Raw genomic sequence first — 13,381 nt, forward strand, 5'->3', positions numbered from 1 at the left:
TCTATCATTTTCCGCAGATCAGAGAGGTTGGTTTTCTAATCTCTCCTCAGTATGTCAAACTTTGCCTATTGATGCCTTCCCTTTTTCGGGATTTTTTTTCTTCATCATATTATTTCTCTGTATTCATTTTCTTCATTTTTAAAAATTATCTTTAATTTTTAATTTTTTGACCTTTGAGCCCTTCTTTTGCCTGGGAAGCATTGACCATTTTCAGGTACGCGACTGCTCGAGCTCTCTGGGCCATAGAGGCTTTCGACCTTGCGTCAGCCATTTTTCTCTCCATGTCAATGAGGGTGCTAAGTGGCTTTAAGAAGTGCACTCGATGCAATAGGACTGTTTCAGGCACAGATCCCTATAATTGATGTGTTCAGTGCTTGGGTCCAGTGCTTGTGGCCTCTGCCTGCACTTGCAAGTGAAAATCCTCAAAGCTCCCATAGCCCATCATGAAAACATTTTGATTCTACATCTGTATCCACATCGAGCATTGGAGGATTCGGCACTTGACATGGAACCTGCATCAACATCGGGTGCACCGACGCAACATTAAGATGGTCCAACATCGGACTCATTGTCAGTACTGTGTGCATCGAGGGACTTGCAGCATAAAAAACCTAAGTAGCACCGCCATTGTTCTCCCTCCAGGCGCTCTGGCAATCCTCATGCACGGGAAGCATCCATGTCACAGTGACTGCTTTCGTTCTCTCCAACTAATTTCTCAGTGAGAGCCTTTGAGGTCTTCAAGTTCTCCTACGTTTGCACAGGCTATAACTCAGGTTGCATCCACACCACTTTCTCAGGTGGTACCAACGCCTACTCTACAAGAGGAAATCTGGGCTATGCTCAAGGAGGAACTCTCAGGGCTACTAAATTCACAGTTCATACAGGCTTACAGGGTGCTTGCGCCAGCCTCAGCCCATCCTGTTGAAGCATTGGAGAGACAGTCATGGGAAAGGTCCTGCATACCAGCTCAGCACCAAATGTCAGGGGCAGCACAAACCCAACAGATGCATACGTCGACATTGACAGAGGTACTTTCTGGCGACTCATCTGCCTCGATGCACCTTGATGCAGAGCTGACATTCTAGTCGACACTCTCTTCCACTTACTTCCCAAGAATAGTACTTTAAAGAGTCGGACCTCTCCTGGGACACTGATCAGGACCCACAGGACCTCTCAGCTGAGGAATCTTATGGTATCCCATCTGATCCTTCTCTGCCACCTGAGAGAAATAATGTCTCATCCAGAAAGTATATCCTTTCTCCGAGGACAAGCAGGCTGATATTCTCACGTGTGGGTGATGTCACGTCAGCCCCTGGAGGATTTTCAGTAAAAATCTGCAAAAGTCTCTTCTGGAGCGTTCCACCGCACGTGGCGTTCATACTGCGCATGCACGCACGTAGTTTCCCGCTCGTCGCATGGTCACGCTCCTCAGTTTCTTCTTTTCCGCGTCTGAGGAGACACGGAGTTCTTTTCAAGTGCTTCGAGTTTCCTTGCTCCCGGAGTGAAGTTTCTTCTCTTCTTCGTTGAAGACCGTCTAACTTGTTCCTCTTTACTAGGACTGATTTAAAAAAAAACTCTTTTCCCTTTAGTTTTTAGTTTTTTTTCCCGTATTTTATGTTTCCTTTATTTTTTCGTTGCGACCGCAGTTAGGTTGCTCGGTCGGGATTTTTTCCTTATTTTGTTTCTATTTTTCTGACACAATCGCGTCTTTTGATTTCGCGGAGGCTATTTTCCCCGCCATGTCATCGAAGACGCCCAGCGGTTTCAAGCCATGCGCCCGCTGCAACCGGACCATCTCTGGCACTGATTCACACTCCTGGTGCCTTCAGTGCCTTGGGCCTGACCATCTTCAGGAGAGCTGTAAGTTGTGCCTAAAAATGAAGAAACACACCCAGCTCTCCAGAGAGGCCCAGAGAGAAAAGCTTTTTGGGTCCGGTACCTCGGCGTCAATATCGGTGATGTTGAGGGCAGCTTACTATGAAGGTGGTCTTTTTGGTAGCTATATCGTCGGCTCGCAGGATTTCGGAACTTCAGGCTCTTTCATGTAGGCCTCCGTTTCTGTGGTTTTCTAAGGAAAAGGTTTTGCTGCGTCCAGTCCCTTCGTTTTTGCCTAAGGTGGTATCCTCCTTTCATGTCAATCAGGTGATTTCGTTGCCGGTCTTGGGGGACCGGAGGGGGGATGCTTCTCAGCGTCGTTTGGCGAAATTGGATGTGCGCAGAGTGTTGAAGGTTTACTTGCGCAGGTCGGAGGAATTAAGGTCTTCGGAGAGGTTATTTGTCCTTCATGGGGGGCCCAAGAAGGGAGCGGCTGCTTCTAAAGCATCTATAGCTTGGTGGTTCAAGCTTCAATGCTAAACCAACGGCATATTATATTACTAACTTTATTCCACAATTTACTTCAAATCTCTAATACAGAGTATTCTCTCCTTTGCAGAATTCCTTCCCCCTGAGAAGGCTGATAAGTTTCATAAGCTTCACAGGAAACTTCTGGATTGTTGTAAATATTTGGCAGGCAAGCCTTTAATGTCTTTTCATGCATTTCTGCTTTAGGAGTAGGAATGTGGCATCTTTTCTAGCTTAGGGTCTCTGACCTCGAATCTGCTGTCCAGGAGTGTCTAACAGACATCCCTAGTCATGGAGATAATTTGGTAACAAAGTTGAAGAAGTGGCTGACCTAATTAAAAAAAATATACGGATACTATAAAAATTCTATTCAGCCCACTGACTTCTGTTAGCTCTTCTTCTTCAAGAACATTTGCTGGAGGATTTTGATGCTCCAATTACTATATGTTGTTACATTCATAATCCTCCTCCTCCACCTCAAAGGACTATGCCCAAAATTCATGTCCAATGCGCCAGTGGGGTAAGAATAACCATACTGGGTTAGACCAATGGTCCATCTAGCCCAGTATCCTGCTTCCAGCAGTGGCCAATCCAGGACATAAGTGCTTGGCTGAAACCCAAAGAGTAGCAATGTTCCATGCTACCAACCCCAGGGCAAGCAATGACTTCTCCATGTCTATCTCAATAGCAGACTATGGACTTTTCCAACAGGTACTTGTCAAAACCATTTTAAACCCAGATACGCAAACCGCTGTTACCACATACTCTGGCAATGATTTCCAGAGCTTAACTATTCTTTGACTGAAAAAATATTTCCTCCTATTTGTTTTAAAAGTATTTCTGAGTAATTTCATTGAGTGTCTCCTGGTCTTTGTACTTTTTGAATGAGTGAAAAATCAATTCACTTTTACCCGTTCTACACCACTCAGGATTTTGTAGACTTCAGTCATATCCCACCTCAGCCGTCTGTTATCCAAGCTAAAGGGCGCTAATCTCTTTGGACTTTCCTCATATGAGAAGAGTTCTATCTTCTTTATCATTTTGGTTGCTTTTCTTTGAAGCTTTTCTAATTCTGCTATATTTTTTTGAAATACAGCTACCAGAATTGAATGCAATACTCAAGGCGAGGTTGCACCATGGAGCGATACAGAGGCTTATTTTTGGTCTTATTTACCATCCCCTTCTTAATAATTCCTAGCATTCTGTTTGCTTTTTTTGCCACCACCATACACAGGGCAGGAGATTTCAGCGTATTGTCTACCATTACACCTAGATCTTTTTCTTGTGAGCTAATTTCTAAGGTGGACCCATCAGGTAACTATGATTTGGATTATTCTTCCCAATGTGCATCACTTTGCATTTGTCCACATTAAATTTAATCTGCCATTTGGATGCCCAGTCTTCCAGTTTCCTATGGTCTTCCTGCAATTTATCACAGTCCACATGTGTTTGGACAACTTTGAATAGTTTTGCATTGTCTGCAAATTAAATCACTTCACTTGTTTCCATTCCTAGATCATTTATAAATATGTTAAATAGCACCAGTCCCAGTACAGAGCACTCCACTATTCACCCTCCTCCATTGAGAAAAATGGCCATTTAATCCAACCCTCTGTTTTCTATGCAATAACCAATTCCTAATCCACAAAAGAGCATTGCCTCCTATCCCATGCTTTTTAAATTTTTCTCAAGTCTCTCATGACTCAAGATACACTACATCAACCAGCTCACCTTTAGCCACATATTTGTTCAAGTCTTCAAAGAAAGACTCATTCTCAATCTAAACAACTACACAGTTTTTGACTCCTTCCTAGAGAACATTGCCATCATACAGTTGTCCATGCCAAGAGATCTACTAGTAGGAGGACAACTCATCCTCTTTCATCAAAGGTGGCTTCTCTTAACCTCCGACCGTGGGTGCTACGTACCGTACAGCACAGTTTGCACTGCATTGGGAAAAAAAGACCTCCTGACTATCCACCAGTAGAGTCTTGTTTCAGCTCCCTCCAGATGACACTACTTTGAGAAGAACTCTCGGCCCTCTTCCGGCAGAATGCAGTAGAACCAGTTCCTCTGCCTAATAGAGGTCTAGGGTTCTATTCCAGATACTGTCTCATACCAAAAAAGATGGGGGGAGTACGACCAATTCTTGATCTGCAAGACTTAAACAAGTTTCTACTCAAAGAAAAATTTTACATGGTTTTCTTGGGATCATTACGTCCCATGATACAACTCAATGACTGGTTTTGCTTTCTAGATCTCAAGGAGGCATACACATACATACATATTCTCCCTGCACACAGAAAGTTCCTCCTCTTCTGCTTTGGGACTCCACACTATCAATACAAGTTCTTATCATTCAGCTTGGCTTCGACTCTTCAAGTCTTTACGAAGTGCCTGATAGTGGTAGCTGCAACACTTTGCAGTGGGGCATACATGTCTTCCCCTACCTTGATGACTGGTTAATCAAGACAGCTTCTCAGGAGTTGGCACACACCTCCATTATATCCGCCTTAAGGCTCCTAAAACTCCTCGGGTTTGTGATCAATTACACCAAATCACATCTTCAACCAGCTCAGACCTTAGAGTTCATAGTGACTCTCCTTGACTTTACTCAGGGCCAAGCCTTCCTTCATCAACTGAGAGCAAACAACATACTGCATCTTGCCACTCAAGAGTTCAAATCCATCCAAGTATCTTGCTTATCAGATGCTCCACCTACTCGGTCACTTTCTTCAATGGTCCACATAACACCATTGGCTCGACTCCACTTCTGAATTCTTCAGTGGACATTCTCTCAGTAGTCCCAAGCCATGGGATTATGCTCAGCCTGTAAACGAATCACTTCACAGCTACGCCACTCTTTACAGTGGTGAACGGTATCCCAGAATCTCACTTGGAATCTTCTGTTTCATCCCCATCCGCATCACAAGGTCCTCACTACGGATGTCTCCATGGTAGGTTGGGGTACTCAGCTCAATGGTCTCCACACACAGGGTTCTTGGTCCCCACAGGAGAAACAAAATGAACCTCCTGGAATTGTGAGCAGTCTGGAATGCCCTCAAAACTTTGCAAGACCACTTTCTTGTTCAGATAATACTCAATTTGCACAGAGAACCAGGTTGAGATATATTACCTGAACAAAGAAGGAGGAACAGATTTTTACAACCTCTGTCAGCAAGCAGTGCAAATATGGACTTTGACAGCTTCTCGAAACATTTATGTAAGGAGAGTAAATAAAAGCAAGAGAAAAAGGAAACCGATATGGTTCTCCAAGCAAGTGGCTGAGAAAATAAAGGCTAAAGAGTTGGCGTTCCTGAAATACAGAAAAACTCAAAAAGAGGAACACGGAGAGGAATACCGGATGAAACTGAAAGACGCCAAGAGAGAGATATGTCTAGCGAAAGCGCAAGCAGAAGAATAAATGGCTAGAAAGGTAAGGAGGGGTGACAAAAATTTCTTCAGGTATATTAGTGAGACTAAAAAGGGAATTGTGAGACTGAAAGATGCTGCGAACCGCTATATAGAAAATGATGAAGAAAAAGCAAATTTGCTAAACAGATACTTTTGTTCTGTTTTCACAGAAGAAAATCCTGGAGAAGGACCTCGATTGACTGACAAAAGTACATATGAGAATGGAGTGGATATAGCACCATTCACAGAATGGTGTGTATGAACAACTTAAAAATCTAAAGGTGGACAAAGCCATGGGACCGGACAGGATCCACCCCAGGATATTGAGGGAGCTCAGAGAGGTTCTGGCGGGTCCTCTTAAAGATTTGTTTAATAAATCCTTGGAGAACAGCGGATGTGGTCCCTCTTCACAAAAGCGGTGATAGGGAAGAAGCTGGAAACTACAGGCCGGTAAGCCTCACTTCAGTTATTGGAAAAGTAATGGCAGTGATGCTGAAGGAAAGGATAGTGAATTTACTGGAAGCCAATAAGTTGCAAGACCCGAGACAACATGGTTTTACCAAAGGTAAATCATGCCAAACGAATCTCATTGAATTCTTTGACTGGGTGACGGAGAATTGAATCGTGGACGTGCTATGGACGTAATCTACTTAGATTTCAGCAAAGCTTTTGACACGGTTCCCCACAGGAGGCTCTTGAATAAACTAGACAGGCTGAAGATAGGACCCAAAGTGGTGAACTGGATTAGGAACTGGTTGACGGACAGACGCCAGAGGGTGGTGTAAATGGAATTCAATTCAATTGGATGAGGGAAAGGTGAGCAGTGGAGTGCCTCAGGGATCGGTACTGGGGCCGATTCTGTTCAATATATTTGTGAGTGACATTGCCGAAGGGTTAGAAGGTAAAGTCTGCCTTTTTTGCGGACGATACTAAGATTTGTAACTGAGTGGACACCCGGGAGGGAGTGGAAACCATGAAAAAGGATCTGCGGAAGCTAGAAGAATGGTCCAAGGTTTGGCAATTAAATTTCAATGCGAAGAAATGCAAAGTGATGCACTTAGGGAGTAGAAATCCACGGGAGACGTATGTGTTAGGCGGTGAGAGTCTGATATGTACGGACGGAGAGAGGGATCTTGGGGTGATAGTATCTGAGGATTTGAAGGCGACGAAACAGTGTGACAAGGCGGTGGCTGTAGCTAGAAGGTTGCTGGGCTGTATAGAGAGAGATGTGACCAGCAGGAGAAGGGAAGTGTTGATGCCCCTGTATAGGTTGTTGGTGAGGCCCCACCTGGAGTATTGTGTTCGGTTTTGGAGGCCGCATCTGGCTAAGGATATAAAAAGAATAGAAGCGGTGCAAAGAAAAGCTACAAGAATGGTATGGGATTTGCGTTACAAGACGTATGAGGAGAGACTTGCTGACCTGAGCATGTATACCCTGGAGGAAAGAAGAAACAGGGGTGATATGATACAGATGTTCAAACATTTGAAAGGTATTAATCCGCAAATGATCAATCTGTTCCAGAGATGGGAAGGCGGTAGAACTAGAGGACATGAAATGAGATTGAAGGGGGGCAGACTCAAGAAAAATGCCAGGAAGTATTTTTTCACGGAGAGAGTGGTGGATGCTTGGAATGCCCTCCGCAGGAGGTGGTGGAGATGAAAATGGTAACGGAATTCAAAAATGAGTGGGATAAACATAAAGGACTCCTGCTCAGAAGGAATGGATCCTCAGAAGCTTAGCGGAGATTGGGAGGTAGTGCTGGTGGGAGGAGGCGGGGCTAGTGCTGGGCAGACTTCTATGGTCTGTGCCCTGAAAATATCAGATAAAATCAAATAAAAAAAAAATAGAAACCTATTATGTCTCTGCCTGTATTGACTAAAGAACCTATGTGATTAGTGTAAAACAATATAGCTGTATAGATATATTTGAACAGTGCTCAGAACTGGGTGCGTGAGTGAAGCTATAGGCCAGCTTATGAACACAGCACCACTTCCTGCATCATCGCACCGTCAGCCCTCCCTTCCTGCCTGTCACGTTTGCAAAGCAGGAAACTAGGTTGTGAGCCCTTGGGCCGCTGCCGAGGAGCGACAGCGGTAGGCAAAACCACCCCACCCCAGAGGCAAGGCAGAAGTCTGATAAAGAGCTAGGCTTCACCTGCACATGGTCACCTTTCACCAGGAGTTGAGCCCCTGGCTGCTGGTGGCCGGCAGGACTTATAGGACAGAGCAGGACTGGATAACAGCTAGGCAGCACAAGGACTGAGGGTCAGAGGGAAAAGGAATAAACATGGGCAGCAAGGCAGGAAACTGGGCTAGGACTCACAGAATAGACAACACAACACAAGGCAGGGAATGGACAAGCTAGGGGACAGAAACTGGAAGCTGCAAGCAGCCACAAAAGCAGGAAACAAACACTGACAAACAAGGGAAAGAACTAAAAGCTGCAAGCAGCCACAGAAGACAGACAACACAGAAACCTAAGCACTACACAAAGAACTACAGACAAGGAGCAAGACTAAGAAACAAGCAAACCCTAAACTAAACATAGACTAACTAGAAACAGGCAAGAACTTCAGGCAAGAAATTAGAACAAGGAAACAAACTCAGGCTGAAGTGCAACAAGCACCAACATACCAGGGCCTTAGACAAGGCAAAGGCAGAGAGATTCCAAATGGCTAATAAGCCCAGCAGCAACTGAGGCGCACTGCAGCAATCACCAGGCCACTACGGGAGCTGTGCAGGGTCAAACAAGACAGACAAATCTGGCAGCCTGGAAGATCCGGACTGGACTGGGCTAAAGTCTGGAACGAGTGATAGTCCATAGCAGCCACCGGTTCTGGCCACCAGAGGGCGAGGTGAGCACAGACGTACCTCCCTCTCAAGGCCCCCCCAACCTCCACGGGGAATTCAGGTCTCCACGGGTAACAATGGTGAAATCTACAGAGGAGCCTCAAAACATGACAAGGGGTAGCTTGGCTGGAGCTTGAGCAAGGCTCAAGACTGGAACCCGGACTGGCATCAGGACTGGACTTCGCCTCTTGGCCGGAACTGGAACTCGGCTTGGACTCAACATCTTGGCTGGAACTGAAACAGCGTGGGCTCAGCAGCTTGGCTAGAACTGGAACTCAGCGTGGACTCAGCAGCTTGGCGGGAACTGGAACTCAGCGTGGACTCAGCAGCTTGGCTGGAACTGGAACTCAGCGTGGACTCAGCAGCTTGGCTGGAACTGGAACTCAGCGTGGACTCAGCAGCTTGGATGGAACTGGAACCCAGCATGAACTCAGCAGCTTGGTTGGACCTGGAACTCAGCATGGACTCAGCAGTTTGACTGGAGCTGGAACTTGGATTAGGCTCAGCATCATCTTGGCTGGCACTCAAACTCGGCAAAGGCTCGGCTAGGAGTGCCACTTGAACAGGAATCGAAGGCTCAGTTAGAAGCGCCACTTGAACTGGACTCAGAGGCTTGACTGGAAGCGTCACTTGGACTGGCATTGGAGGCTTGGTTCGAAGTGCGACTCTGACTGGACTCTGAGGCTTGAGTGGGAGTGTCACTTGACCGAGGATTGGAGGCTCAGTTCGAAGCACCACCCGAACTGGAATCCGAGGCTTGAGTTGAAGCGCCACTTGAACAGGACTCAGGGCTTGACTGGAGCTGGAACTCGGCTTGGACTCCTGAGAAATTCGGCTGAAAGCGTCCCTCCGGATGGACTGACGGAACGCCTGGACCTCGGGATTCGCATTACGCTTTCTTTCGATGGCAGCTTCCCGAGTATCCCGCAGAGCAGGGTCGGAGACAAGTAGGTGGTGATACTCCCAGAGCGGGGTCCTAGGATCAATGCCCGAAACTGGGTTTTCCACGAGCCCAAGCTGCCTGACACGCTTCCTCTCTGCTGAAGCTTCAGGCAGTCCCTTCAAGAGAGGATCAGACAAACATTTCCCACGATACACCTCCAGGGTCATGAGAAAATCAGGAACAATAATAACACCAGACCCGAACTTCACAAGGGAAATGAGCAGATGTTCTAGGCCTGAGCCCCAGCAGGAAAGGTGATCTTGCCGAGCTCATGGCCTTTGCATTCTGTCACGTTTTCAAAGCAGGAAACTAGGTTGTGAGCCCTTGGGCTGCTGCCGAGGAGCGGCAGCGGCAGGCGAAACCACCCCACCCCAGAGGCAAGGCGGAAGTCTGATAAAGAGCTAGGCTTCACCTGCACATGGCCACCTTTCACCAGGAGTTGAGCCCCTGGCTGCTGGCGGCCGGCAGGACTTATAGGACAGGGTAGGTCTGGATAACAGCTAGGCAGCACAGGGACTGAGGGTCAGAGGGAAAAGGAATAAACATGGGCAGCAAGGCAGGAAACTGGGCTAGGACTCACAGAATAGACAACACAACACAAGGCAGGGAATGGACAAGCTAGAGGACAGAAACTGGAAGCTGCAAGCAGTCACAAAAGCAGGAAACAAACACTGACAAGCATGGGAAAGAACTAAAAGCTGCAAGCAGCCATAGAAGACAGACAACACAGAAACCTAAGAACTACAAACAAGGAGCAAGACTAAGAAACAAGCAAACCCTAAACTACTACTATTTAACCACTGCCAACTCCAGGCTCTGCCCATTCTGCCTCGCCTCACCCTATGCTTGGAATAAACTTCCTGAGACCTTACGCCAAGCCCCCTCCCTACCCATCTTCAAATCCTTACTCAAAGCCCACCTCTTCAATGTTGCTTTCGGCACCTAACCTCTATACCTTTCAGGAAATCTAGACTGCCCCAATTTGATGACCCCTACTTGACTAACTGTACATTTGTCCTTTAGATTGTAAGCTCTTTGAGCAGGGACTGTCCTTCTATGTTGAATTGTACAGCGCTGCGTAACCCTAGTACCGCTTTAGAAATGTTAAATAGCAGTAAACTAAACATAGACTTACTAGAAACAGGCAAGAACTTCAGGCAAGAAACTAGAACAAGGAAACAAACTCAGGCTGAAGTGCAACAAGCACCAACATACCAGGGCCTTAGACAATGCAAAGGCAGAGAGATTCCAAATGGCTAATAAGCCCAGCAGCAACTGAGGCTGACTGCAGCAATCACCAGGCCACTACGGGAGCTGTGCAGGATCAAACAAGACAGACAAATCCGGCAGCCTGGAAGATCCGGACTGGACTGGGCTAAAGTCTGGAACAGGTGATAGTCCATAGCAGCCACCGGTTCTGGCCACCAGAGGGCGAGGTGAGCACAGAAGTAACATTGCCTGAATCACGCTTAAGAATCTAATTATACTAGTGGTCTATTATGAATATTGCAAGCAGAAACATCGTCCAATGGACCAAAAGCAGTACTTAGCTTGGGCTGGCAGGGTGTGGCGCGAGTGGGGTGCGCTGGACAACTATGCTTTGAACCCAGTTGTGCATTCTTTTTTTCTATGCAGTGCATGCAGTAATAAAAACTAAGTGGTGTTGCCACATTATCTTTTCCTTCTCTTTCACGCTTTCAACATGTAGTCACATGTTTCGCCAAGCAGGCGTCCTCAGGAGAACGGAATCTGCAATGTAAAATCAATAATAATCACAGCTGTATTGCTCCATACTTATATGCTTCAGAATGAGATATACTATCATGACAATCGCATCTTACTTAACGAAAAGACCGCCGGATAGAAACCTGTAAGCAGTCCCGACACAGATCGGCTAAACGCCGGAGCATGCGCTATGACCTTTATATATGGGATTGGACCATTACAAATGAGTAACCGCCCACCAATCTATAGCCTTGTTGAGACCTCTGCGATGTGTAGTTTGCCAATTATAAATGTATTGTGCTTCCCTCCTGAGGAGACTGGAGATTATATTGTCCCCACATGGTTGCCGTAGACATGCTAGTACTACGAATCTCAAATCCTCCTCCCGATGGCCCATCAGATCCCAGTGCCCCACCTGTGGCGCTCCCTTCTTATGGGTGCGTAGATTACTGAGATGCTCCCCAATTCTTTGTTTAATTTTCCTTTTCGTTTGCCCTAAATACCACAGGGAACAGGGGCATTTAATACCATAAATGACTTGTGTGGTGTCACAATCCGTCCTATCTCTCAAAAATATAGTACGTTTGGTCACTGGATGAATAATTTGTGTGGTCATCCACGCATACCGGCAGTAAATACAGCCTTGGCATCTAAAATGCCCTCTATGCTGAATAGGAGCCGGATTCTGTTCCCTATACTTGAGAAGTTCTCCCAGGTTCCACGATCTTGTGAAGGCAAACCGTGGCATGGTGGTCATGCCATGTAACTGCATCATGGGCCAATGTGATCTAATAATGTTCTTAATTTGGAAGTCATCTGGGAGAAAGGCAAAACACAGGTAATGATGTCATCATCATAAGGTAATTTATGGCTTGATTCAAACAACCATCGCCTGCGGACATTAGCCGCTCTTTTATGCACTTTTCTTATGGTCTTCCGAGGGTACCCACGTTGCACAAATCTATGAGTCATGTCTGCTGCGTGCTTACAAAACCCCGCTTTAGTATCACATATCTTCCTCACTTGTAAAAACTGACCAAAAGGAATGGCTTCTTTTTGAGACAGAGGGTGGAAGCTAGAGTAGTGCAAAACCAAATTAGTATCAGTCATTTTACGATACAACTAAGTACATAGGCGACCTTCCCGTAATTCAATGGAGATGTCCAAAAAATTTACCTGATCTCCGCTAACATTAATCTCAAACTCAATGTTAACATCACATGCAATGAGGTGTTGGCAGAATACATCCAGACGTTGTTGATCGCTTTTCCATATAAGGAAAACATCGTCAATGTACCGAATCCATTGCACAATATTAGACAGACATACCGTTCTTCATAGTGTGCCATGTATAGGCAAGCTATGGTGGGGGTGACCGTCGCCCCCATCGCCACCCTGCGTGTTTGTAAATAGAAAGACCTTCAAACAGAAAATAATTGTGCAAAACCACACATGCCATGGAGTTGAGCTGAGATAACTTATGATGGGAAATATCCAGCTTCTGTAAATTCATATCTACAATGTCCAAGCAGCCTGCTGGGGAATAACCGTGTATAATGACCTCGGCGCCCCCAGGCAGAGAATCTAGAACCTTGGACTCTTTTGGGAGGAAGGCCGCTATGCTCGCTGCCAAAATCCAGACATACCAGCTCTTCACGAGTATCCACTTGCGGAACTCGGTGAGGCAACTGTCTAGCTTGGTTGATGCATTCCCTCCGGAGCAGGCCGAGCCTTTTCGCCAGGTGGTCAGGCAGCAGAAAGCGTACGTTCGACACTTTTGATGTAGCATCCAGAGTTGCTGCCCAAGGTATAGTGATGCGCAGACTCTCATGGCTGCGTGTCTCTGACCTGGATCATTCGGTCCAGCAGCGGATGTTGGATGTTCCTTGCCGGGGGGGGGGGGGGGGGGGGGAATAACCTTTTTTGGTGAGAAAGAAGAGGATCTGGTTGACCAGCTCAAAAAGCACAATAATGCTATGGATTCTCTCTCCCGCCAGGCGTCTTCTGCTACTACCTCCTCATCTAGGAGTTTTTTTGGACAGAAGAGGAGTGCTCCCTATTCCTATGCTAAGCGTAGGTACACTCCTGCTTCTTGACAGCCTGTCC

At 46.3% G+C, this 13,381-nt stretch overlaps 1 protein-coding gene across 1 annotated transcript in view; it reads left to right on the plus strand.

Moving 5' to 3' along the window:
- Window positions 1-13,381, plus strand: part of CCDC158 (coiled-coil domain containing 158) — a 1,152,460-nt gene that overhangs the window by 411,832 nt on the left and 727,247 nt on the right. Inside the window, exon 11 of the mRNA XM_030192135.1 lies at window positions 18-30. Coding sequence (XP_030047995.1) covers window positions 18-30 — 13 coding nt within the window. The remainder of the gene's footprint in view (window positions 1-17; window positions 31-13,381) is intronic.

This window comes from Microcaecilia unicolor, chromosome 2 (genome assembly GCF_901765095.1).
Source record: "Microcaecilia unicolor chromosome 2, aMicUni1.1, whole genome shotgun sequence".
Lineage (NCBI taxonomy): Eukaryota > Metazoa > Chordata > Amphibia > Gymnophiona > Siphonopidae > Microcaecilia > Microcaecilia unicolor.